At 37.0% G+C, this 25978-nt stretch overlaps 6 protein-coding genes and 1 long non-coding RNA gene across 15 annotated transcripts; 2 read left to right on the plus strand and 5 right to left on the minus strand.

The window, feature by feature from the left end:
- Positions 1 to 747: 747 nt before the first annotated feature.
- Positions 748 to 1641, minus strand: AT2G13630 (F-box associated ubiquitination effector family protein; the record flags this gene model as incomplete). Its single annotated transcript, NM_126942.1, has 1 exon — positions 748 to 1641. The coding sequence occupies one exon, from the start codon at positions 1639 to 1641 to the stop codon at positions 748 to 750; it is 894 nt and encodes a 297-aa protein (NP_178986.1).
- Positions 1642 to 2345: 704 nt separating this feature from the next.
- Positions 2346 to 3500, minus strand: AT2G13640 (Transcription factor IIS family protein; the record flags this gene model as incomplete). Its single annotated transcript, NM_126943.1, has 1 exon — positions 2346 to 3500. The coding sequence occupies one exon, from the start codon at positions 3498 to 3500 to the stop codon at positions 2346 to 2348; it is 1155 nt and encodes a 384-aa protein (NP_178987.1).
- Positions 3501 to 3525: 25 nt separating this feature from the next.
- Positions 3526 to 7005, minus strand: GONST1 (golgi nucleotide sugar transporter 1). Of its 7 annotated transcripts, NM_001202595.1 has the most exons (9): positions 6974 to 7005; positions 6741 to 6825; positions 6164 to 6527; positions 5707 to 5836; positions 5101 to 5199; positions 4398 to 4552; positions 4199 to 4315; positions 3948 to 4045; positions 3588 to 3846 (listed from the first exon to the last, which is right to left on the minus strand). In NM_001202595.1, exons 3-9 carry the CDS (start codon positions 6511 to 6513, stop codon positions 3794 to 3796), a joined length of 1002 nt encoding a protein of 333 aa, NP_001189524.1. In that variant the 5' UTR covers positions 6514 to 6527; positions 6741 to 6825; positions 6974 to 7005; the 3' UTR covers positions 3588 to 3793. The 7 variants fall into 7 exon arrangements, with proteins under 7 accessions (NP_565357.1, NP_001324974.1, NP_001189524.1 ...); NM_126944.5 differs by having other exon boundaries at positions 3526 to 3846; positions 6741 to 6981; NM_001335398.1 differs by having other exon boundaries at positions 3591 to 3846; positions 5707 to 5771; positions 6741 to 6981.
- A 1294-nt stretch (positions 7006 to 8299) lies between these two features.
- Positions 8300 to 9240, plus strand: AT2G13665. 3 transcript variants are annotated; one of them, NR_140630.1, is made up of 2 exons: positions 8336 to 8518; positions 8613 to 9023. It is a non-coding gene; the product is annotated as an other RNA (long non-coding RNA). The 3 variants fall into 3 exon arrangements; NR_140631.1 differs by having other exon boundaries at positions 8358 to 8985; positions 9023 to 9216; NR_140629.1 differs by having other exon boundaries at positions 8300 to 9240.
- AT2G13660 (uncharacterized protein) lies at positions 8307 to 9226 on the minus strand. Its single transcript, NM_126945.2, has 2 exons — positions 8892 to 9226; positions 8307 to 8827 (listed from the first exon to the last, which is right to left on the minus strand). The coding sequence occupies exons 1-2, from the start codon at positions 9097 to 9099 to the stop codon at positions 8502 to 8504; spliced, it is 534 nt and encodes a 177-aa protein (NP_178989.1). The 5' UTR covers positions 9100 to 9226; the 3' UTR covers positions 8307 to 8501.
- Positions 9241 to 10590: 1350 nt separating the features above from the next.
- On the plus strand, positions 10591 to 22652 carry CALS5 (callose synthase 5). Its single transcript, NM_179622.4, has 41 exons — positions 10591 to 10722; positions 10808 to 10839; positions 11328 to 11526; positions 11629 to 11729; positions 12094 to 12215; positions 12360 to 12456; positions 12568 to 12678; positions 12777 to 12905; positions 13005 to 13097; positions 13424 to 13515; positions 13614 to 13740; positions 13833 to 13970; positions 14053 to 14129; positions 14218 to 14296; positions 14380 to 14505; positions 14589 to 14703; positions 14816 to 15150; positions 15451 to 15503; positions 15613 to 15673; positions 15763 to 15844; positions 15940 to 15989; positions 16070 to 16156; positions 16565 to 16687; positions 16775 to 16869; positions 16947 to 17031; positions 17102 to 17262; positions 17621 to 17744; positions 17927 to 18021; positions 18117 to 18234; positions 18310 to 18461; positions 18728 to 18837; positions 18921 to 19046; positions 19123 to 19191; positions 19407 to 19596; positions 19677 to 19788; positions 19887 to 20006; positions 20106 to 20221; positions 20322 to 20405; positions 20541 to 20653; positions 20741 to 20970; positions 21064 to 22652. Exons 3-41 carry the CDS (start codon positions 11334 to 11336, stop codon positions 22342 to 22344), a joined length of 5772 nt encoding a protein of 1923 aa, NP_849953.2. The 5' UTR covers positions 10591 to 10722; positions 10808 to 10839; positions 11328 to 11333; the 3' UTR covers positions 22345 to 22652.
- Positions 22653 to 22681: 29 nt separating this feature from the next.
- Positions 22682 to 25227, minus strand: AT2G13690 (PRLI-interacting factor). Its single transcript, NM_126948.2, has 2 exons — positions 24386 to 25227; positions 22682 to 23828 (listed from the first exon to the last, which is right to left on the minus strand). The coding sequence occupies exons 1-2, from the start codon at positions 25103 to 25105 to the stop codon at positions 22914 to 22916; spliced, it is 1635 nt and encodes a 544-aa protein (NP_565358.1). The 5' UTR covers positions 25106 to 25227; the 3' UTR covers positions 22682 to 22913.
- Positions 25228 to 25978: the final 751 nt, after the last annotated feature.

Genomic DNA, 25978 nt, shown 5'->3' on the forward strand with positions numbered 1-25978 from the left:
CACGATTAGTTTAAATCAAGCCCACACACAGATTCAAAACCAATTACTATTGAAAACAGTATTTAAGAAGCTAGAGAAAAGAAAAGGACCATTTGAGCTTGGTGAAGGAATGTATAAGATTATTTTTTTATTTATTATGATGAAAAAAAAAAGAGAAAATCAAATTAAAATTCTATTTATTACAAAGAAATAGATAGTTGTGGAATGTATAAGATTAAAATTATTAAATTAAAAATTAAGATTGTGAATTACTACTTTGAATTCAAATATCATCGACAAAATTTATATTTATTTTTTATATCTGTCAATTTAGGCGGGCCTTATCTAGTTCCTAGTAAAGTTCATTTTTAATATTTTTACTATATTCAAAACTTTGTTTTTGTTGTTTTTTATACATAATAATTATTTATTGTGTGTAATTGGTTCAAGAAAGGTAATGATTATAAAGAAATTTGTTTTTTTTTTCAGACATTGGCCTAATCCTAAAGCATACAAAACCATATGGACCAAAAAAGACTTGACGAATATGTGAATCAAATGTCTCAATTTCAATAATAAGGAAGAGAGTCTTATAAGAAATGCTTCGGTTTCCTACCAATTCGGTTTTTTGTCAAACTTTTGTAGGATTATAGTAGGAAATGTTTTCTACGTACCAAACGTTTCGTAGGATTGAAACATGATATCCGAGAACTGAAATGGAACTTAACAAAAAAGAGAAATGTCGGACAACACCAAACGAACTAAAAATTAACTTACCTTTGTCAGAACCATATGACTCTCTACATAATCGAAAAAGACCCTGACATGAGCAGCTTCTCCAATACTTTCAATCACAACTTTTCTAGCATTTTTTTCCTTAGGATCGTAACAGAGGAAAAAAAACGTGTTAGGAGGTAGGAGCGGTACAAGTATAATCTCACCAATACCAAGTATACCACTGAACACATGTTCACGATTGCCAACTAAATCTTCAATAGAAGGAATCACGGCAGCAGCTGTTGACCATTCTCCTTTGTTGGCATCTTCCAGAACCCACAGGTCAAGTAGACCATTACTTGCATGACACATTATAGTTATCTTTCCAGTGTGGTCCACCAATTTACCATACTCTTGTAGTTTATGATTCTTAAGTAGCTTAATAACATTAAAGTCTTCAGATCTCAGATCGAAGCTCATTAAAGATCGTTTATCGTTGAAAGAAGCTAAATAATACACAACCCCATTCCAGCATATCCCTTGAGATCTAGGATAATGACGATGAGTATACTTACATTCGAGCATTCTCCATTTTTGTTTTGCTCCTAGAGTGAAAACTTGATGCTCCTCTGACATAGACTCCTCCCACATAGGACCTTCCCAATTAAAAACGTGGTGATCCACGTTTAGTTGTCGTCTTGCACAACACTTTGTACAAATCATTAACTGGATCATATCCAAAAACAGATAATATGTTCTTTCTCCTCGTAGTAAAGATACAAACTGACCCGTACTAGGATTTCCAATCATTGCTTTAGTATTATTTCTACAGAAGATCAAACCCTCGACGGGTGGAGAAAACAGGTACCCTAGATCCGAATTCATAGTACGATGATTAAAAGACGGATCCTCCTGAGAGCAGGAGTGAAAGAGCTGCATCTGCATGTTACGACGATAGACTGTGAAAAGAAGACGCAATTGAGCCAAAGATCAAGTCATGTACAAGTTGGTGAAGTCTTTGCTGCGGATTATCGATGACTAGTGATTCAAAACCTAACCTAGCTAGGCTATGGATTTCGTTGGCAACTTCATTTGAACGCGGTCGTATTCATCTCTTTTTTCTTCTGGTTTCTTAGACTTCCTTGCCCTTTTCTTCATGGTGATTTCACTTCCTCTCATAGAAGTTAAGCCCTTTAATATCTTTTACTCTTAACCTAATAACTTTTCACGGCGATATATACTAATATAGTAATATGTATTCAAAACTTTTTTGAGAATTTGTAAATAAAACCTCATATTTTGAAATTTTAACAGAAAAGTACTCTTTTGTTTTCTTTGGTGTAATGGAAATCCTTTATGAGTAAAAAATGTAATAGAATTAAGATTCGCCACAATATTGTTGCATTAAGTAAGACACTCATCATGATTGGTTCTCACCTTCTTTCTCTCTCGAACTCACTCGATCTCTCTCTTGTGTAACAAACAAAGCATGGAAAAGTAAAGACACAAAGAATATTACAAATTCAGGTTCCAATGTGGAACCCTACATAACATACGAGAAATTCACCAGTATACTTGCTCAGCACTCAACCATGCTTACAATGAGTTTATATCTTCCTCACACTTATATTCGATCTCAATAAAATGGTTCAGAACCTTTTGAATCCACAAGAGACTTTGATTTGTTCAAGCCATATGATCTTCACATAACTAAGTTTCCTCGTCTTTGATGAAGCCTTGGTAACAGACTTTTTACGTTCTTGTTCTCTGATCCTCTGTCTCCAAAGGTGAAGAAGGGCTGATGCAACATGGCAAATCTTGCGATCTTTATGTTTTGTAAGTCCCTCAAGCTTATCCATCATCCTCCTTGGTTCTTTTGGTTTTGGAGTAATGTTGATCTTCATCAATAACGAGAGAGCGTCAATGCAGCGAGACACCTCTGGTTTACCTGAGAGAACACCCTTAGCGTTGGCCACATCAGCAGCTTTCTTTGCTGCTTCGAACAACTTCACCATCTCATCCACTTTCTTCTTCTTCAGCTCCTTTTCTGTTTTAGTCTTCTTTATCAATGAACCATCTTCATGTGGCTTCTTCGTTGTAACATCCTCCAAAGAGACACGCCTTGTCTTCATGTTGAGCTGCTTTAGATTGGTCTTTGTCTCTTTCTTAAAATATTTCTCGACACAAGTCTCAGATCTATGATCCTCTTTCTGTTTCAAAGCCAAAAAGCTGTTCCTTGCTTTATTCTTCTCTGTTTCACGAGTTAATGATCTCTGATCTTCTTTCCTATTCAACTCCGAGAGTTTGATCGTTGTCTTACTCTCTACTGCTTCAACAGTCGTCTGAGATCTCTCGTCTTCTTTATTCTTCAACACCGAAAAGGCAGTGACTTGACGAGCCATAGTTCCCGGTTCTTCTTTCTTCTTCAACTCCGAACACATTTTTAGAACATGCTTCTTCATCTTCAGACGATCTTTGGTAAGAGCAGCTGTGAAAGAGTTGTCGCTTCCATGTGCGTAGAATGTCTTCAACCATGAATGAAACAAGGCTTGGGCTTCCTTACGGATTCTAGGGTTCCTATGACTTCTCAAAGTCTCCAGTTTAACTATTGATTCAGACAATCGTATATCCTTCACGGAAAGAGACAGAGACTTCAAGTGATTCAACACATCGATGCATCGCTCGACTTCGCATGGGTTCCGTGTATTGTAAGTAGCCTTAATTGCAGCAGCAGTCAAGTCGCATAAGTCAGATCTCTCCTTCGCAATTCTCACTCTCATCATCTTTCCGTCGTTCTTGATCATCAGGTGGCTAGGGTTTTCAGTTTATGTTGAAATCTCATACCATTGAATTTCTTTACTGGAAAATTGGTAAAAACGAAGAAACACATAAACCAACACTTCTCTTACCACTCAAGAATCGATACATTCATTAATATTTTACTAACATTATACAAGTAGAGTGGCGAAAGCTTTTACAAGAAACACATAACGTGCATAGAATTCTGAGGTTATAAACTCATTGCTCTGCTTTAATCAGCTTTTGCCATGTCCTATACTGATTGATGTAGTAAAATGTGTTGTAGATGGTTAGTATTTTAGGACTTCTCCCTCATTTTGGCTCTAGCAAATACAACTCCAGCGACAAGACCTGCAAATTAGGCCACCTCAGGTTTAATAATAATACACAACACAAGCGATATGTGTTCCTTCAAGAAGTTGGAAAAGGGAACTGATCGAGAGAACGCTTACCAAAGAGTATGCTTGCTGAGTTCTGCAAACTGGTCGGTACATTGAAAAGAACGATCCCCGCGATGGATAGAGGTATCTTGTTTAGAGATCCCACCAGGCTATGATTTTGAATAAAGCGAAAGATGTATCTAGTTAGGACTGAACCAACAAAGAAGCAAACATAGGAAAGGGATATATGGAGAAGGCTAGGGGACAGCAACACTCTCTTAAGCAAAGTTTTGAAATTGCTCTATCTCTCTCTAATTTGCTACCTGTATGTTGTTGCTCCAGTTTGATGAAGAAACCACATTGAAGTAAAGCTAATGGCAAGCCCTAGAAGTCCACTAAGTGTCATGACCATCCAGAAACTTGGTAATCGTAGAAGTGGCCTGCACAAATATAATACACCATTTTGTTTTCAGATGACACAAACCATTTTCCATTGACACAGAAATAAGGACAGGAACTCACGTTTGATAGAGATAATCCATCTCGTTGAAGAAATAAGAAAGAAGAAGCCCAAGTGGTAATGAAAGTGTGTTATTAAGCAAGACCATGGAGAACTCGTTCAAGTTTCCAGATTGAGTAACCTGCTTGGCCGTATCCATGGTCTTTCTCAAAGTCAGCTGCAAAACAACAAAATATAAGGCAAGTCAAAAGTGGTGGCAAATTTTATAAGAGTATAGTAGCCTAGCTAACAAGCCAAACACTTGGTTTTTGTTGACAGGATATAGGGATAAATTTATGGGAACCTAACAGTCTAACACTCTCGTTTTTTGACCCAGCAATGGAAAACCTAGTGAGAACTGAGAAGTTGATGGTGTCAATTTGCATTCTTTGCCCAAAGTCTTCTCTTTAACATGCTATTCCTACTTCTAACAACGAGTGAAGTACTCAGGTTACCAGTGACAATGGATTGCAAGCTATAAAATTTTCTAAGGTAACAGAATCTCGGTATCTCGTGAGCATCTTAAAACTCAAAAGCAAGCCAGTATCGTAATGATTATAGGGAAGGCTGTTTAGTTTATTGACTTAGTCTTAACCAAACAGCATGTAATACTCGACATGAAAGCATGGTTTTTAAGTGATCTCCTTTTCATATATGTGTTTATTGTTTCAAATGACTCCTAACATTTTGGGAAAAGAAAACACAAATGATCAAATGTTTACTCACCGAGTACGATGCAGTTAAGAAGCAATTAGCAATCTGCCAAGCATAGCCAACAGCATTGAATGATAGGTCTGTTATTCCTCCAGAAACTGCGGAAATTATCTGCAAATGAAGGACGAAAGAAGCACAGGTTAATCAAAACTTTATCCTCTACTTATTCAAGATCTATACAAAAACAAATAGAATATACATATAACAATGAGTAGCCGTGACAAAAAAACATGATTACATTTCCCTGGCAGACTAATTGTGGAAGCAGTTAAAAACATGTATCTCCAACAGTATTGAAAGGTTAGGCTATGCCACACCACTGAAAGCCGCTACGACAAGTGTAACTGTGTACGCACACAAAAGGGTGGATCACTTATCAATAAGAAGATATGCTTTAGACTTTATTGGTTAAGGTTGATGATCAGAGAGTGCTTTGAGAAAACAAGAGAAAACCAAATCCAAAACAGTATAGAATCGTTGTTTGACAAGGATATCTTTCAAAAACTCCAATCAAAATGCTATCTATGTGCAGCTTGAAATAGGTTCCTTGAGAATAGTTTTTTCTCAGGTACAATTTACAGAATCAGTTAGAAATACTTTTAAAGCAGACAAACATACCATTAAGAAGAGAGCAGCCCACACTCTGTTGTCATGTTGCTTGTTGAACAGATACATCTCACCAACTGCAGTTATCACATTAGTGACATTCTTCAGGACAGTGACCATTGCTACATTGATGTATTTCAAACTGTCAAAGAAAATGTAATTCAAATAGACAATCAAGTTCAATCTGCTCTTCAAACACCGCCTACATACACATATACGATACATATCTATATATCTCGACCTACTGTGAAGTAAATCCAAAATATCTATCTGTTTCACCTAAGTGTCTACACGTTATTTAATCCTCGATCTGCTGTAAAGATGATGTACAGATTCTTATAACTACCTTTAGTACTCCAAAAAGTTGACTTTACTAATTTAGTAATCTTATAGGCTTGAGAATTAAGAGAGCATCGATATATAATTCAACAAACCAACACAAAATAAAGGTGTAGAAACACATTCTTACCTAAACATGCTTGTGATAAGCATACCAACAAAGATGACATTCACTGGAAACCAGACCTTCATCAACCTCAAAGTAAGTGGTTCAGTAGTTATTAGACCCATTAAACTCAAACCAACCACAATGATCACCGAGACAAAGTTCTGGTATAACATAAGGAAGATCCCAGCATTGAAGTTGTAGCTGGAGAGAACAAACTTGTTGACAAGTATCATACTGCATGATGAAATGCAATAAGCTAAACCGGATAACAAAGCCCGGTTATGTATCTTTCTTGGAATTGGTTTATCTCCTCCGGATTTTACTGTCTTCCCATCTTCTAAATCAACTCCATCGTGTTCGTACAATTTCATTGCAAAGCTAAGACCTACCAAAGAAACTAACTTCTTTCAAGCTTATATAACTAGATCCATCATTCTTAACAATACACGCACAAAAAAAGTAACAGTTTTACATAAAAACCAATTCGGTTCCAATTCGCAGCTAAAATCAACTTAAGACGAGATTGGATCAAGCAGCAAAGTTGAGAGTAGCTACACAAGCGTTAATCGGAAGTTGTGTAGAGAATAACGAATTTTACCTCGAAGTTGTCCAAAAGCTCGCGAACTAAAGATTCAACTTCGGACGAGATCTAATTGATGACAAGTTACCGGAAAAAAAAAAAACTATGAATCGGAAGAAGAAGAAGAACATGAAACTTGCTCACGCGGAGGATCTTCGTCAGGTCGTGGTGGAGCTATCTGTGAAATGTTGTTTTGAAGAAACAATGGAAATTAGGAAACTGAAAAGACGAGGGAGAGAGATGGCATTGACCAGAAGAGAAAAAAAAAAAAAAAACTGACCAATTTTCGTTTCTTTCGTTTGTTTATTTATATTAAAATTAAGAGTTTCGTAAGTTAGAGGAAGTTCCATTATGTAAAACAAAATAAATTTTCTCAGTGGGTATTTCAAAATTGACAAACTCATCAACTACTCATGTCAAACATGTCTAAATGAATAAATAAAACTAGTATGTATTTCTTGAAATTAAAAATTATTCCAAAGCGAAAAATAGCCTTTTATCTATAAATACAGAATAATATTGATCATTTTTAAGACAATAAAACAGAATAATACTGATCATATACAAATAGGCCATATACAAATATGTCATAACTATACTAAAATTTAAGAAAATATTAGCTATTTAATACTATCAAACAAATCTCTTCATTGAGGTCATTCAACACAAACATTGTTATTTATAAAAAAAGAACACAAACTTTGTTTGGAGTAACTTTGACAGTTACACGTTAAATATGTTCTCTCCTAAGGTATTGAGCTTATGATGTTATTTTGTTAATTTTCATCATTTTATAGTTATTGGTTATTATATAAATCTCTTATATATTGAGAAGAAATAATAATATAAACATAAATTATCTAATTTAGTTATAATGGTTTGGTACCATATGGTCCAAATCACACAATATGTTGTACAATTTGCTTTTTTGGAAAAATGTCATTTAAATCAGTAGTTTACTATTTTTGTTGATTTAAACTATGAGTTCTGTATCTGGTAATTTAAATTCTCAATTTTTATGTTGATTTTCAATTTAATCACGAATTTTCGTTAATTAAGCAAATTGAGGCACAATTTTTTCTCTTTCGCACCATCAATCGACATAGAGATAAGAGATTATTTTGAATTTAAAGAAGAAGAAGGAATCAAAAAAAGGAAAGAATTCAAAAAAGAAAAGAGGGAAAAATGAAAATCGATTTTGGATTCTAGTGTTTATGATTTAAGAAATTTATAATGATGCGTCTTAATTAGTTTAATCAGTGAGAATTCGTATTTAAATTGATAGTCAGTGCAAAAGTGTACTACTGTTATGTGTCTCTAAACTTGGCAATTTGACACAAAATCTGAATGAATAAAAATAAAAGTTTGGCAATAATGGTCCATTTGCCTTTTTGCTTTGTACCATACCGTTGACCTTTCGGCTTAATTCTTTCCACCAGAAATTTTAGCCTATCTATTTTGACTCTTTGACACAGTCCACTTCTAAATCCACTAGCCATAGCCCAAGTTACTCGAGCACGTAAAATAAAATCCTTTAGGCCCAAAAGAACCAGTGTAGCCAAACGCATGACCATTTTGTTTTTTCCGTAACGCATGACAATTTTTATAACAAAAATATATTCACACTCTAATGTTAACGACACTCATCTTGTTCTTGAGAACAAATAGTTGAATATCATTTTCGTATTATAACATTTAATGAAAAGAGTTTTCTATCTCTTCTCTCTTTCATATCTTTTACAGAGAGGGAGCTCTGTTTTTCTTTTGTAATCTCCGTCTTCAATCAGAGCTTTTTGGTTTGTGTTTTAGATTTCCTGTTTTGATGCCGGTTTCTCTTTCCGACTTGTTCGGATTTACTTTCTTTCTTTCTCTTTTGGTTGCCTTTTGCAGGCTCAAATTAACTCTTCCAATTTCGGGAAGATGAAAATTCCAGAAGTCATCAAATGGATCCTTGTTCATTGAGTGCTTGATTCTTCTCCCAAGTGAAGGTAATTCCTTGCTCCGCCAAAAGGGCTTGTTTAGAGCATCGGTTCTCCTTGGTGGATTGATCAAGTTGATGCGGTTGATTGGGACGGAGTATGAAGAATTGGAGTCTTCGTCTTGTTCTGATGAATATTTCGGGCTAATCGGCTGAGGTTACAAATTCTCGTGATCAAGTTTAGGTCCAACCAATCTCTTCTGGTGATCTATGGCAAAAGGCGAGTAGGTACAATCGAAGGCAGAGATAGAGGTTTCTTGGAGGACTGAGTTGATCTGCCGGCTGGTGAAGGAAGTTTCCGGTGATGATGAGTCGGTGACAGCTGATGAAGGAAGTTTCCGGTGATGATGAGTCGGTGACGGCGAAACCTTTTTCTTCTCTCAACATCCCACATTGCATAACACGTATCTCTTTTTTATTTTTCTTATCTTGTGTTTTGCAATTAGTGGGCTAACTTTTGGCCATCTTCTGTACCGAATATCTGCCCATTTGGGCTTTTATAAAACATATTAGGCCGACAAAAAAGAAAAAAAGAAAAAAAAACACCACTTACTATTTTTACTTCTCACTTTATAAGCTTAGAAATAGTATTACCCTCCACATCTCTCTTTTGGTCTCCTTATTTTACACTTACAAGTTTGGCCATCACAAAGTCTGCCAACTTCAAAAAAAGTCTGGCAACTTGATTTCACCATTCGAATCCAGTAATATATTTTTTCCTTTGATCAAAATAAATCTTAAAAGAAAAGAAACAAATGGAGTTCCCTTCAACTTAAAATATTTCATGATAAATATATTACAACCAAAGCTTACATATGCACCATATTTTGTCCATGTAAGACCATCTCCAATAGAGAGAGCCTCCCTATGGGCTCTCTCTATTTTTTTAATACAATTTTATTCAAATTATGTTAAGAGAGCTTATGTTTTTTTTTTTTTTTTTTTTTATAGTCCAATGGTGGACTTTTTCAATGAAGTTCTCAGAAAAAAAAAAATGTGCTTAACATGAAATTTTACTAATTGATTCAAGCAATAACAGATCAACAATGATAGTAGGCTATGATTCTGGTACATGTGATTTTTGAATCTAAAACAGAGTGTGCTTTTCCATGGGATTAAACAATGATAGTAGGCTATAATTCTGGTACATGGGATTTAAACATAGGAATTTATGCATAACTCTACGTGTTAAGCATCTAAATCAAAGTTTTTTTTTTGTTCGTCTGTTCGTCACATATATAAACTTGTATAAATTTTCAAATCAATGAATGAATAAGATGTTAAAAAAAATGTTCGAATGGATAATGGTTTTCGTTAGAAAGAATAAACACAATCAAAGATGAGTCAGTTTAGAATTTAATTTCAGAAACTTTTAATACACATAGTTCTTCTAGATTGGATGTCACGCATTTTGAGAATTTCCTTAATTGTTGTTCATTCTTCAAACAATGTCTACTTGCTAATCCATGCATATACAAAATCGAGTATGCAATGATATGATACCAATGGTATCATACCATATAAAGCAATGTCTACAAAGATTCATACATACTAAAAACTAGGCCATGCATGCATGTTATGATACCATATAAATCAAACAAATTCATTTAACATTGTACTATTGGTAAAAGAAACCAAATTGAGAAATGGACCAAAACAATAAAAACAACAATAATTCGTTAATCCGTTCATAGTTACATTAAATATGTCACAGAAAAACTTGGAATATAACAGAAAATAAAGGAGAAAGACACGGACCTCCATTTGTGAGAGACACACACCTCCCAGTCACACAATCGCTATTTTATTAACCTCTCTTCTTTCGCCACGTGGCATCTCTCTCTAACTGAAAATATTCTCTCATTTCCCTCTTAAAACCGTAAAGCAACATTTTCTCCTCCATTTTTGATCTCTCTCTCTCTCCCTTCTTCTTCTTCTTCTTCTTCCTCTCGTCGCCATTTTTTTTTCCTCTGTATCTGTTCATGCCCGACGCCTAACTGAGTCACCTCGTCTCTGCTTCAGGTGAATCTTCGTCGCTACTTCTCCGTTTTTGTAAATCGTCTCGAAATTACACTCACTTTTGGTTTCGTTTTCTTCTAATCTTCAGGGAAGGGGATCTGAAAGCTCTTCGCATCTAACGTGAGTTCTTCCTTTCGTAGAATTTTTACGTTCGATACTGTATATTGAATCGATTCAGCTTCCGTGAGATTTTGTTTTGAAAAATGTGACGAGAAACAATGAATCGATGTTTGTTTTCGTTTCGTTTTCGATTTCTTCTCCATCGCTCGAGCTCCTGATTTTGATTTTTGTCCATGTTTATCGTCTGCACTGATTTCGAGGTCCTTTTGTTGTTCCGTACGATTTCGATTGAGTTTCCGTGAAATCTCTGTTCGATTGCTTCGCTCGAGCTCCATTTTGATTGTTCATGTTTGTTTGTTGCGGAATCGCAAGAGCTTGTAACCTAGTGTTGTTCTAATCAATCTGTTATATACCTAAATTCAAAAGTAGCATCTTAATCGCTTGACAAAAATTAGCTGTTTTTGGTGCATATAATCCTTCGATTTTGTTTTGTGTTTTGTTGTTTATTGAGAAGATTGGTAACATTGTGATTCAATGTTTTGTAACAGGGAGAGATGGCACAGAGTAGTACATCTCATGACTCAGGCCCTCAGGGGCTCATGAGACGGCCATCTCGTAGTGCTGCCACAACAGTGTCTATTGAAGTTTTTGATCATGAGGTGGTTCCGGCCTCCCTTGGTACCATTGCTCCTATTCTGCGTGTTGCTGCAGAGATTGAACATGAGCGCCCTCGTGTTGCCTATCTCTGTATGTATTTGCGTTTCCTTGTTGTTTTGTTTGCAGAATTAAGCTGATATACTTCACTTGCTGTGTGACTCACTTGAAATTTTCCTTGTGTTTTGTATATAGGTCGGTTTTATGCATTTGAGAAAGCTCACAGGTTGGATCCAAGCTCTGGTGGTCGAGGTGTGAGGCAGTTTAAGACACTTCTCTTTCAAAGATTAGAAAGGGTAATCATCTCTTACTATTCTATCTGTTTTCTTGAACACAGTAAATATTGTCATATGGGACTTTATATCAGGCTTTTATCATCTAGACACTACACATAGATAGCAAGTATTAACTTGTGGATTTCTCCATCGGTAGTTTTCATTAAGGATGTGTTCAAATTCCAGTTTAATATGTCATCATCTCAGACCTCCAACATATGATACAGTCCAGCTACTTGACAAGCTTTAGTTTGCAAAATTCCTCTTAAATGGGGATTACACAGTAGAATTTGTTTTACACTTTGAGAATATCCATTTGAAATGATACAGATAATGACATATTTTTCTAACCTGAGTAGAGATAATAACAAATTTATCAACACAGGACAATGCTTCCAGTCTTGCTTCTAGGGTGAAAAAAACTGATGGACGGGAAGTTGAGAGCTTCTATCAACAATATTATGAGCACTATGTCAGGGCACTTGATCAAGGAGATCAAGCAGACAGGTAAAGATGGTTGTTGTGTATATATACACTCATGTATTTTCCAAACTTTGGCCATGTTGGCATATTCGGATTACATGGGACTTTGATGATAAATAATGCAGTGTTCTTCTTCTGACGGACTTTTTTTGAACCAACATCTTGCAGAGCTCAGCTTGGTAAAGCATACCAGACGGCTGGAGTGCTCTTTGAAGTGCTCATGGCAGTTAACAAGAGCGAGAAAGTTGAAGCAGTAGCTCCTGAGGTTTGTGTCCAAATACTATTTTTTCAGAGCAACCAGAACAGCTATAAAATATTGCTTATTCAGTTAATTGAGATGGGAGTTTAAAACGTTCCCATATGTGTTTCTGAGTAGATTATTGCAGCTGCTAGAGATGTCCAAGAAAAGAACGAAATTTATGCACCCTACAACATTCTTCCTTTGGATTCTGCTGGGGCCTCGCAGTCTGTTATGCAGCTTGAGGAGGTATTTACTGTTTGAATAATTCTTCCAATTCTTTAAACTAATCGCTACTCAATTCTGATATCTGCCTTCTTATACCTCTTACGCTGTTTGATGACTAGGTCAAAGCCGCTGTAGCTGCTTTGGGGAACACTCGTGGATTGAACTGGCCATCTGGGTTTGAGCAGCACCGAAAGAAAACCGGAAATCTGGATCTTCTTGACTGGTTAAGAGCTATGTTCGGATTCCAGGCAAGTTGGTGATCGGGAAAGAGTAACACGAAGATCTGATGTATTGATGTTAAACCAGTGAGACATATTTCTTACGTTTCATTTCTTTGATTTTCACAGAGAGACAATGTCAGAAACCAGAGGGAACATCTGGTTTGTTTATTTGCTGATAATCACATAAGATTGACTCCCAAGCCAGAACCTCTGAACAAGGTACCTTTTGATAGTTCTACCCGTTCACCTATATAGCATTTTGGGATGTGTTTTGACACCCACCAACACTAGGGATGAGTAGAGTGGTAATTCAGAGCTTTGGCTATTGTCTGATTAACGTTCATCGACCCTGTGAACAACATAATAGAATTTTCCAATGTTTATTCATTTATATCAAGGGGTTTCTTTTCCAAGACCCTTAAACAGAATTGTCCAATGTTGATAGAAAAACAAAGCATTATCTCAATATTCCATTATATATCTTCATCTATTAAAAACGTTTCCTTTAGCAACAGATTCTTGATCTATTTATTCTATATATGCAGCTCGATGACAGAGCCGTTGATACTGTCATGTCAAAGCTCTTTAAGAACTACAAGAATTGGTGCAAATTTTTAGGACGTAAACACAGTTTAAGGTAGCTGACAAAATTTTATTTTCTAAGTCGCTTGGATGGAAAATGTTGTTGAATGATATTCATACTGTACTCAAAATTCACTCTATTTTTTTGCAAAGGCTTCCTCAAGCTGCTCAAGATATACAACAGCGGAAGATACTATATATGGGCTTGTATCTTCTCATCTGGGGAGAAGCTGCAAATATTCGCTTCATGCCAGAATGCTTGTGCTATATTTTCCACAATGTCAGTAACACATTCAGACATGTTTACCTTTTTGAGGCTGATGTCATGGGTCAGTAAAAGTATATCAAATTTGATCTCTTGATTATGCACAGATGGCTTATGAACTCCATGGTCTCTTGGCTGGAAATGTCAGCATCGTTACCGGAGAAAATATTAAGCCTTCTTACGGTGGAGATGATGAGGCATTTTTAAGGAAGGTCATTACACCAATCTACCGTGTAGTTCAAACGGTACAAGTTTGACTGATAGGTCGATGGCATTTTAAGAATCATGATCTTGTATACATCATAGCTAACCTTTTTTATGAACTAGGAAGCAAACAAGAATGCAAATGGCAAGGCTGCTCACTCAGATTGGTCCAACTATGATGATCTGAACGAATATTTCTGGTATTTTGAACTTAAGTCTGTAGATTGCACCTTTACTTGGTGAGGACACCTGAGTTTATTATATCATTTGCGCATTACTGTTATATAGGACTCCTGATTGCTTCTCTCTTGGCTGGCCAATGCGTGATGATGGGGATCTTTTCAAATCAACCCGTGATACGACACAGGTAGTCTCTTGTAGTTTTCATTTGCTGTTTCTCTTCCCCCATTGATCTAATCAGTATTTTTTCGATTTTAAATTAATTTCCAGGGAAAGAAAGGATCGTTTAGAAAAGCAGGACGCACAGGCAAATCAAATTTCACCGAAACTCGGACATTTTGGCACATATATCATAGTTTTGACCGACTCTGGACATTCTATCTATTAGCCCTGCAGGTAAGCAAGCAATCTGGCCAATCTATAGCATGTTTCCTAATAACATGAGCCAGTCAAAATGACATTTCGACTTTTCAATACAGGCAATGATCATTCTAGCATTTGAACGAGTAGAGCTGAGAGAAATCTTACGCAAAGATGTTTTATATGCTCTCTCAAGTATCTTCATCACAGCAGCTTTTCTGCGCTTCCTTCAGAGTACGTGACTTCAATGCTGTGAAAAAAAAAATTATATGGAGTTTCTTGGTGCTCATCATTTGGTTATGTTTCCTGGAAATAAATGTTACCTTGTTTCTTGCTTCTATGCTAGGTGTCCTGGACGTTATCTTAAACTTCCCAGGTTTCCACAGGTGGAAATTTACTGATGTTTTGAGAAATATTCTCAAGATCGTTGTCAGTCTCGCTTGGTGTGTTGTGTTACCCCTTTGCTATGCCCAGTCTGTCTCTTTTGCTCCTGGGAAGCTGAAACAATGGCTATCATTTCTTCCACAAGTTAAAGGCGTTCCTCCTCTTTATATCATGGCTGTTGCACTGTACTTGCTTCCAAATGTACTGGCAGCTATCATGTTCATTTTTCCAATGCTTCGACGCTGGATCGAGAATTCAGACTGGCATATATTTAGATTGCTTCTGTGGTGGTCACAGGTATGAAGGCTTGTTTTTATTTTTCCCTCTCTTCTGGTCCTGCATGAAAATACCATTCTATTTAGTCAGAAAACCCCTTAGGCATGTTAAGGTTCTGATAGTTGAATTTATCTGCAACTCAGGATCCATTTTCTTGTGTTGCTGGTTAGTTATATGTATATGCAAGTCGAGAGGAAATTTTGACTTTTACTCTGGCTATATCAATGTTTAGTTAAGTTTTTGAATATGAATTATGCTCAGGGGTATCTTATATGTTGTTTGAATACCCATTTACTGATGTGTCCCGTTTTTCCTTCTCAGCCAAGAATTTATGTTGGAAGAGGGATGCATGAAAGTCAAATTGCACTCATAAAGTGAGTTTATGGAGCCAAAGAAGTTCTTCTGAAGACTTTATTGTACATAATGAAATTTCTATCAATAGGTATACAATATTTGGGCTAATATGTTTTCTGAAATTTCCAGGTATACGATTTTCTGGCTGTTGCTTTTCTGCTGCAAATTTGCATTCAGCTACTTTCTACAGGTTTGACACAGCATAACGATTACGTGAGCTGATGTTCGAACTACATAATCGTACTCACCTTCAATACCGCTCTTTATGTCTTCTTCTAGGTGAAACTTTTGGTGAAGCCAACTAACGCAATTATGAGCATTCGCCATGTAAAATACAAATGGCATGAGTTTTTCCCCAATGGTAATCTTGCTACTTATACTCCTCGCTTGGAACTATAGTTTTCGGAATTTCTTTTAGAATTTTGGGTAAGCTAAATGTTTCCACCTGCCATGCAGCTGAGCACAACTATGGAGCTGTGGTGTCACTCTGGTTACCAGTAATTCTGGTATATTTTTCTTAACCACGCATCTAAATGAATTAGATAGAAAGTCCATGGATGTCTCATATTCCTTAAATTTGCTTCAGGTTTACTTTATGGACACTCAAATTTGGTATGCTATTTTCTCCACTATATGTGGTGGTGTCATTGGGGCCTTTGATCGTTTGGGAGAGGTAGTTTTTCTGGAACCTTTTTGCTCACTTCTTTTACCCTTGTTTTGTTACTACATCAAAATAAAGGTTTCCACATTTTCTGAGGATATCAAGAGCGTTTGAGATGATTCTTTTACATTTGCTTATATCGCATCCTGTGTTTCTACTCATTCGATTAACATTCGTGCATTATATCTTCTCGTTATTTTTAATTAGTATACATTTTTCTAACTCCTTAACGTGATTGTATTTAGTGTAATCCAAATGGTTCATGAAGTAGTATATTCCGTCGAAATAGTTTATATCTAGTTTTCAAATGTATATCTCCTAGTGAAAATTCATTATATATCACAGACGCAACTGTGTAACTTGATGCATCTTCCTGCATGAAAATATATTAACAAAGACTCATTTCTGTTCTCCTTCCAGATACGAACGCTTGGAATGCTAAGGTCAAGGTTCCAATCATTACCTGGTGCATTTAATACGTACCTGGTTCCTTCTGATAAAACAAGGAGAAGAGGGTTTTCCTTGTCAAAAAGATTTGCAGAGGTTACACAAGATTGATGCTCGTTTTATCAACAAAGTGATTGTGGAAAGAATGTTGTCATACATCTACTAAATTATATCTGTATGCAGGTCACTGCAGCAAGAAGAACTGAAGCGGCAAAATTCTCCCAACTCTGGAATGAAATCATTTCCAGCTTCCGAGAGGAAGATCTAATCAGTGACAGGTAACAACTTAGGTATTATACTACCTTTCTTCATGAATACCTTATTTTCCGTGCCTTAAAACCAACTATTTTTTCAGGGAGATGGATCTGTTGCTTGTTCCTTATACTTCAGACCCTAGTTTGAAACTAATTCAGTGGCCACCATTTTTGCTTGCAAGCAAGGTTGGTGGTCTCCCTTTGTCATCAAAAATACCGTTTTCTTCTTATTGCTAAACTTCTCATCTTGTTACAGATACCGATAGCATTGGATATGGCAGCTCAGTTTCGAACAAGAGATTCTGACCTCTGGAAGCGCATATGCGCAGACGAATATATGAAATGTGCTGTCATTGAATGCTACGAATCTTTCAAACATGTCTTGCACACCTTGGTAATTGGGGAGAATGAGAAAAGGTATTTCCTCATTCATCAGAAAAGTTCTTGATTATGATTTATGAAGCACTTTATAAATCATTAAGAATCTATAAGGAAACCAGCACTCCAACTTTTCTCTTCTGTTGAAGCTACTGGCTGTCTTATTAGTTTTGATAATAGATGTTCTCTACCATGTCTCTACTTGATTTTCTGACGTATTGTAGTAACATTTCTCCTCCTAAGGTGGCATTTTTAAGTGCGTCAACATTCCTCTGTTTTGATAATAAAATAGTTTTCTTAACCTTTCACATATATATGTGCTCCAACCTGCAATTTCAGTCCCTCTATTGAATTTTCATTCATTTAATTGATACTAAGAAAAGATATAATGTCACAGGATTATTGGTATTATCATCAAAGAGGTGGAGAGCAACATATCAAAGAATTCCTTCCTTTCGAATTTCAGAATGGCGCCTTTACCTGCTCTTTGTAGTAAATTTGTCGAGCTTGTTGGAATTTTGGTAAGTGAACAACATCCTTGTTTAATCATTGGTATTGATTTAAGGCTGGTTATTTTTTATGCCAGAGACAGTGCAATCCCCTAATTTAGGTCTGTTTATTATTAATGTTGTGCTGGAAGGGATAATACTTGTGAAATGTTATCTAGGGAACTAAATAGTTATGTATACTTATGATGCTGCAGAAAAATGCGGACCCAGCGAAAAGAGACACAGTGGTGCTATTGTTGCAAGATATGTTAGAAGTAGTGACTCGAGATATGATGCAAAATGAAAACCGGTTAGTGAGCTATAGAGAACTCGAAAGTTCTTTTTATGTAGATGTATATAGTAACCACACAAACAAGATTTGACATGGGTGGCACCTTTCTTCAGTGAATTGGTAGAACTTGGGCATACTAACAAGGAATCCGGAAGGCAACTCTTTGCTGGTACTGACGCAAAGCCTGCTATACTGTTTCCTCCAGTGGCAACAGCTCAATGGCATGAACAGGTAAAATCTCAAAACAAATTATAAGGCTAATTCTTAGAGATACTCTGTATATAATGATCTAATTCATTGTTGTAGATAAGTCGCCTTCATTTACTTTTGACGGTAAAAGAATCTGCAATGGATGTTCCAACAAACCTTGAAGCACAAAGAAGGATTGCCTTCTTCACAAATTCACTGTTTATGGATATGCCACGAGCTCCTCGTGTCAGAAATATGCTGTCCTTCAGGTATGTGCTCTGGTTATCACTATTTTTGAACAGAATTTATGCTCCTTTGAAGGATACCATGTGCTATCAATATTCTCCAATTTAAATTTTTCTACAATTGAGGGATCCAACTTTTCCAGTTTTTTTCACATTTTGTTTTAATTTGGGCTGGAATGAATATACAATAGAAAATCCATGTAGCTGATACTCTGGAACTGTTATGAATGCCTACTGCAGATAGCAGCTCTTCCTTATTTAACCTTTGAGTTTTGTTTTCGCATTTACAGTGTTCTGACTCCGTACTATAGTGAGGAAACCGTCTACTCTAAGAACGACCTGGAAATGGAGAATGAAGATGGTGTATCAGTTGTATACTATTTGCAGAAGATCTTTCCAGGCATGTATAATTGACGAGCTCTTGTTGTTGAACTTAGTTACTCCTAAATGCTTTCGGTAATTTATACGGCCCCCCAATTTCAGATGAGTGGACTAACTTCTTGGAGCGGCTTGATTGTAAAGATGAAACTTCTGTTTTGGAGAGTGAAGAAAATATATTGCAGCTTCGCCATTGGGTTTCTTTGAGGGGACAGACTTTGTTTAGAACAGGTAACTTATACCATCCACGCCTATTTATATTTTGTTATATGGTCTTTTTTTGCTTACACCTATTTGTATCCTGCAGTTAGAGGAATGATGTATTACAGGCGGGCATTAAAGCTTCAGGCTTTTCTTGACATGGCTAATGAAACAGGTGAGGCTTGATTAGTTGACTTGTGTTGAACTAAAATCAGCTGCACAGATTGAAACGTTCAAGCGTTTTCAGCTCGCTGTATTATGTCATTCTTGCATTCTACTACCAAAATACAGACGCAATGTTGATCATTTGTGTGAAGTATTCATAGTTCCATATCGAACATATTTTTAACATTCTGGAATACATACTTATAACATTTCTTGTGTTTACAGAAATATTAGCAGGGTACAAAGCCATTTCAGAGCCAACTGAGGAGGACAAGAAAAGTCAGAGATCCTTGTACACTCAGTTAGAGGCAGTGGCAGATCTCAAATTTACTTATGTTGCTACCTGTCAGAATTATGGAAATCAGAAGCGAAGTGGAGACCGGAGAGCTACTGACATCTTGAACCTGATGGTTAAGTAAGTCCCTCCCCCATATTTGTTGATTCCAGCATTTGTTGGTTCCCTGGTGAGTCTCACTTTCATATTCAATGCTGCAGCAATCCCTCTCTCCGTGTAGCATACATTGATGAGGTTGAGGAACGAGAAGGCGGAAAAGTGCAGAAAGTTTTCTACTCGGTGCTTATCAAGGCTGTTGATAATCTTGATCAGGTATTTTAACTTTTTTGAAATCTTAACAGATTGGCTAGATACTATGTCCAATTCGAGAACCCCCAGATTTCAAACGTTGTATCTCTTACTTTTGAAAGGAAATATATCGGATAAAACTACCTGGACCAGCAAAAATTGGAGAAGGAAAACCCGAAAATCAGAATCATGCTCTCATTTTTACTAGAGGAGAAGCTCTCCAGGCTATTGACATGAATCAGGTAAAATACTTTCCCCCAACCGAAAGCTTCCACAACATAAACATAGTGGACTTTTATTTGTTGGAAGAGTTTTACTTACCAATAATATTTAATTTATAGGACCATTACTTGGAAGAAGCACTTAAAATGAGGAATCTGCTGGAAGAGTTCAATGAAGACCATGGAGTACGTGCACCCACTATTCTTGGTTTCAGAGAGCATATTTTTACTGGCAGGTATTTGGGAAATATGGTTATTATTTTCTTGTCGTGTAAAGAACTTCCTGCATTTTGCTAGCTGATTGATATGTGTTTCACTTCGGCATCTTATTCGCAGTGTTTCTTCTTTAGCCTGGTTTATGTCAAATCAGGAAACAAGTTTTGTGACCATTGGTCAGCGAGTCCTGGCAAGTCCTTTGAAGTATGTCATGTTCTTCTTTCTTTCAATCTACACACATTGATGCTCATTTTAACTAAAAGTTTAGTAGCTGTTAAAAATGTAATTCCTTCTCGATATCATTTAACTCACACAGGCACCTTGGATTTGTGATTTCAGGGTAAGGTTTCACTATGGACACCCTGATGTCTTCGATAGAATCTTCCACATCACTCGGGGTGGCATCAGCAAAGCTTCACGGGGCATAAATCTTAGCGAGGATATCTTTGCTGGTTAGATTGTGAACCATACTTCTTCAAGGAAAATTTGATGTTGGTTCCTTCATCATTTACTTATGATTGATTCATGTTTGTATATAGGTTTCAACTCAACTCTGAGGCGTGGTAATGTCACCCATCATGAGTACATCCAAGTAGGGAAAGGAAGAGATGTTGGTTTGAACCAGATATCACTCTTTGAAGCCAAGGTTGCTTGTGGAAACGGAGAGCAAACATTGAGTAGGGATCTCTACCGACTTGGGCATCGTTTTGACTTTTTCCGCATGATGTCTTGTTATTTCACAACTGTAGGCTTCTACATCAGCTCGATGGTAACTTCTGATCTTCCAATGTCAAACTAAGTTTATCGTTAACACATAATTTGCTTAAAACAAAACATAACGGACTAATTATGTGTACTACAGATTGTTGTCCTCACAGTTTATGCATTCTTGTATGGAAGACTTTACTTGTCATTGAGTGGAGTGGAAGAGGCGATAGTAAAGTTTGCAGCAGCGAAAGGAGATAGTTCTCTTAAGGCAGCGATGGCGTCACAGTCCGTAGTGCAATTGGGTCTGCTGATGACACTACCAATGGTGATGGAGATTGGGCTAGAGAGAGGATTCAGAACGGCGTTGTCTGATCTAATCATAATGCAGCTTCAGTTAGCGCCTGTCTTCTTCACCTTCTCACTTGGAACAAAGGTTCATTACTATGGTCGGACCATCCTACATGGGGGATCAAAGTACAGAGCAACAGGGCGTGGGTTTGTGGTGAAGCACGAGAAGTTTGCAGAGAACTACAGAATGTATTCGAGAAGCCACTTTGTGAAAGGAATGGAGCTGATGGTGCTGCTGATATGTTACAGGATTTATGGGAAAGCAGCAGAGGACTCGGTGGGTTATGCGCTTGTCATGGGCTCAACATGGTTCCTGGTGGGTTCCTGGTTGTTCGCCCCATTCTTTTTCAATCCCTCGGGATTCGAGTGGCAGAAGATAGTTGATGACTGGGATGATTGGAACAAGTGGATAAGCAGCAGAGGAGGTATCGGAGTACCAGCAAACAAAAGCTGGGAATCATGGTGGGAAGAGGAACAAGAGCATCTTCTTCACTCTGGGTTTTTCGGAAAGTTCTGGGAGATATTTCTCTCACTGCGGTACTTCATTTACCAGTATGGTATTGTGTACCAATTGAACTTGACCAAGGAGAGCCGAATGGGAAAACAGCACAGCATCATTGTGTATGGACTGTCTTGGCTGGTGATCGTGGCAGTGATGATAGTCCTCAAGATAGTGTCGATGGGGAGAAAGAAGTTCAGTGCTGATTTCCAGCTTATGTTCAGGCTTTTGAAGCTGTTTCTGTTCATAGGATCAGTGGTGATCGTGGGGATGCTATTCCACTTCTTGAAGCTGACCGTGGGAGACATAATGCAGTCTCTGTTGGCGTTTTTACCCACGGGATGGGCTCTCCTTCAGATATCACAAGTGGCGAGGCCATTGATGAAGACAGTAGGAATGTGGGGATCGGTCAAGGCCTTGGCTAGAGGGTATGAGTACATCATGGGAGTTGTTATCTTCATGCCAGTTACTGTACTCGCGTGGTTCCCTTTCGTCTCTGAGTTCCAGACAAGGCTTCTCTTCAATCAAGCCTTTAGCCGTGGTCTCCAGATCCAACGTATTCTCGCCGGTGGTAAGAAGCAGAAATAAGTCTCAGACTAACTTTCTCTGATTTTTCTTTTCCCTCATCGTCACTCTTTAGCACTCTTACAACTTTTCCCCACAATTCTTTGCTTCTTTTTGTTTGTATCCCTCTGTTTTTAAGTGAAAACATATATGTATATCGTAAGAAACATACGGATAGATTTAAGTGAAAGTTTTCTATAATAAATAGTTGAGGTTATGTAGCAAGAGGAATTTTCTTGCATTTGTTTTGGTATTCTCAGTTTCCTCATTCCTCGTCAATTACTGTCAAAACAGTATTATGGAAGCAAACGATATGAAATGTTTTAATGGTATTTTTGTGGCACTGTAGCTACCATAATCATAAACAATTACTCACAAATATAGTAATGCCCGATAGAAAGAAAGTACCATTTTGTGTTTTGTACTTGTTGCTTTTTCAAACCTTACGACTAATTTAGCTCCAAAAAACATCCGAAACGAACATATCATGCGGGTGGAGACAAAAGGAGAGAGAGTTATATTACAGTCTAAATTTCCACAAAAGCTAAAACCTAACATACATAATAGCCTCTTGAACACTTGGAATAATTTGTTTACCTACAAGTAGATGATTCTACACCTCTAAGGAATGACCTACGCCACCATATCTGAAACGCCTTGCTGAGATTAGGGCACTCAGTCCCATGCTTTGAGAACCACCTGAACCATTCCATGAACACTTGATACTGCTCTTTTACTGGTAGCGTTAAAAGCGTTTGCCCCATCCCTTCTTCTACTTCCCTCATGTCTAGTCCTTTCTTGCATCTCTGTAGCCACCCAAAATCTACTAACATTGGCTTGAACCACGCTTCTACTAGCCCCGCCCTTGCTTCTCCTCCGCATTGCACTCTCCTTTTCCCCATTGCAATAAATATCGCTCCTGTTACTCTGCTTACTTCATACCTCACCATTGGTGACACTCTCTCATGCATCTCCACTAGCCTTCTTTGCTTCCCCCATATTTCCACAAATTCTTCTGCTATTTCCCGATCTATCATGATCTCCAGCAGCCAGTTTATGTTCTCAACCTCCCTCGAAATACTTTCAATCAATGGCTTTTCTTTCTTGCTACTACTACTACTACTGCCCTCTTCAAACAACTTAGCTAATGAATCCACACAACACTTGCCTGCTCTATATATGTCTTCCTTGTTGATCTCAGGCTGTTCTTTCTCGTACACTGAGCTTTTGCAAAGAAGACCCTTCACCAGAGATTTGAGCTCGTTTCTAGGATTTACATCACTGCAGGAAGTAATTGACCAAACCAGTTTCTTCGATAAACTGTCTTGCAAGTTTTCTGTCTCGTTTGAATTAAATCTTGCCAAAATTTCACTAACTGCATCATCATCAAAGCTATAAATTCCAAGAAGTCTCCTCAGTTTTTCCTCTTCATCCTCTGTCCAAGGAACAGCTTCAAGATATTTCAGACACGATAAGACAGCTCTTGAAAATTTGATTCCAGCCGCTACCTGTTTATGGTCAAAAAGATCTGTTACCTCCACCAATCACAACGACTTAATTATGGAAAACAATGAGAATCAATCTAACATGCAGAGCAGAACAAAGATCAAAAGTTACACACAACAATGTTCATACTTAACGACAACAAATACTACATGAATAAAAACCAGATATGTCAACAATCACATGCAAAAAGTATCTTCGATCGTAGAAAAAAAGAATAGCTGTAGCAGCATTCACAAACATTTCTTTAGGCCTCCACAAGATCATAAAAGTGTCTCAATAATAGTTCACTGAAATGGCAGAGTGAAGTAAGAATCATAAACCACAGACTAGTCACTAGCCACTAGCCAAAAGCAAGAGAATAAGCTCCTATTTCCAAATACATGAGTTATGTCAAATTGTTGGTCTTTCCATATCTATCCATCTAATCCTCAAGGGTTTTAGCCTAATAAGCAAAAAGGTAAAATCTTAGCTAAGATCAGCATATATGGTAATAACAACAAACACATCAAGGCAATCAATACCCATATCAATTCAATAACAAGGAAGAAAATTTCCAAACCTCAAGTACATCAATGGCTCTGTAGACTCCCATTGTCATAAACTTCTTGATAATAACATTACTTTCCTCAAACATGAGCTCAACAGTTTCCCTAAAAACACCAAGATTCTCCACATCACATACTTCAATCCTGCATGTGTTCTTCAATCCTAAAGACGATGAAGAAGAAGAACACTTCTTCTCCTCCGCAATCAAACCCGAGAACACATCAGAATTCGCAGCCAAAACCTCCAAGCTAAGCTCCAACACCAGAACCCCACCACCATTTCTTCCCTTCAAACTCAACCTAGCATCGTAACCCTCACTCAAACCCGAACCCGTAACCTCAATCTTCGGAGCTCTAAAACTCTCAGAACGAAGATTTGGTGTCGAATCTACAACAACCGCATCATCTTCTTCTTCCTGAGTGGTCTCGGTCTCTTGCATTGTAGTGACGGTCGGATCCGAATCTATGGGTGAAACCCGACCCGGTGATAAGATCCGACGCGGGTCGATCCGATTTACGATGTTTAAAGCAGATTTAGAGCTTTGCGGTGAGCAAGGAACCAGTTTAGGTCTCTGCTGCTGAGATTTAGCTGGAATGTGGTTACGAGATGAAATCGAACGAGTATCAGGACTCGCTGGAGGTACGGCGAAAGAGCAACACCATGATCGTCGGCGAGATAGATGTCCGGTGCCGAAATTGGTAGGTTTACGGAGGTCAGAGTCGCCCATTGTCATCAAGTGAGAGAGAGCTGGTGAAGTGAGTAAAGTTGTAGTCTGAGAGATTACTGTTTTGTGTTGGCTTTCTATTTCTGTTTCTTCTTTTTATGCAAACTTGTTTTTTTCTTTTTACTTTCATCATTGTTAGATTTTAGATATTGAAATCATACATGGTTAATTGACACAATTCCCTAGATTCATTTTTTTTTGAACATGTGTGGATACATTGCTGTCATGATTTAAAATTGAATACCAACCTAATTCAATTTTTCTTCAAAAACATTTTATTGTTTAAGTTTTAGTTCATAAACATCCTCTATTTATTGAAAAAAGTTTTTTTTTTATTGTCAAGCCAACAAATTTTCTAAATTTATTATTATTTTTGTTTCATTTTCTTTTACTATCTTTCTTGCCAAACATTTAAATTTTTTTCTTTTGGTGAGTTAAATATATATATACTCAGAAAAAAAGAAATTAAAAAAGTGTGCTAGATAATTCTATATTTAAACATCTTTCTTCCTTTACAATAATTTCTGACGTTTTTACCCCTATTAAAGCAGATATTGTTAGATACGTAATGATGCAGCAGCATTTAATGCTTCTAAAGATATATGCACAAAATCTTGACGTCGGTATTGAAAAAGAAAAAATATAAAAAAAACTAAATATTTACATGACAGTTATGTATTGGGTTGCGAGATATTATTAATAGACATTGGACTATTTTTTAGTATCGAATTATAGAACAAGAGAATGGTGTATATAAAAACTCACTCTTTATTAATCTTTAAGAAACTTACTCAAAACCTAAAGCTCTCACCAAAACTCTCAATCTCTCAAACTCTAAACTTCTCAATAGGATTACCACAACTTGGTATCTCTATTTATATG

This window comes from Arabidopsis thaliana, chromosome 2, assembly GCF_000001735.4.
Source record: "Arabidopsis thaliana chromosome 2, partial sequence".
In the NCBI taxonomy this organism is placed as follows: Eukaryota; Viridiplantae; Streptophyta; class Magnoliopsida; order Brassicales; family Brassicaceae; genus Arabidopsis; species Arabidopsis thaliana.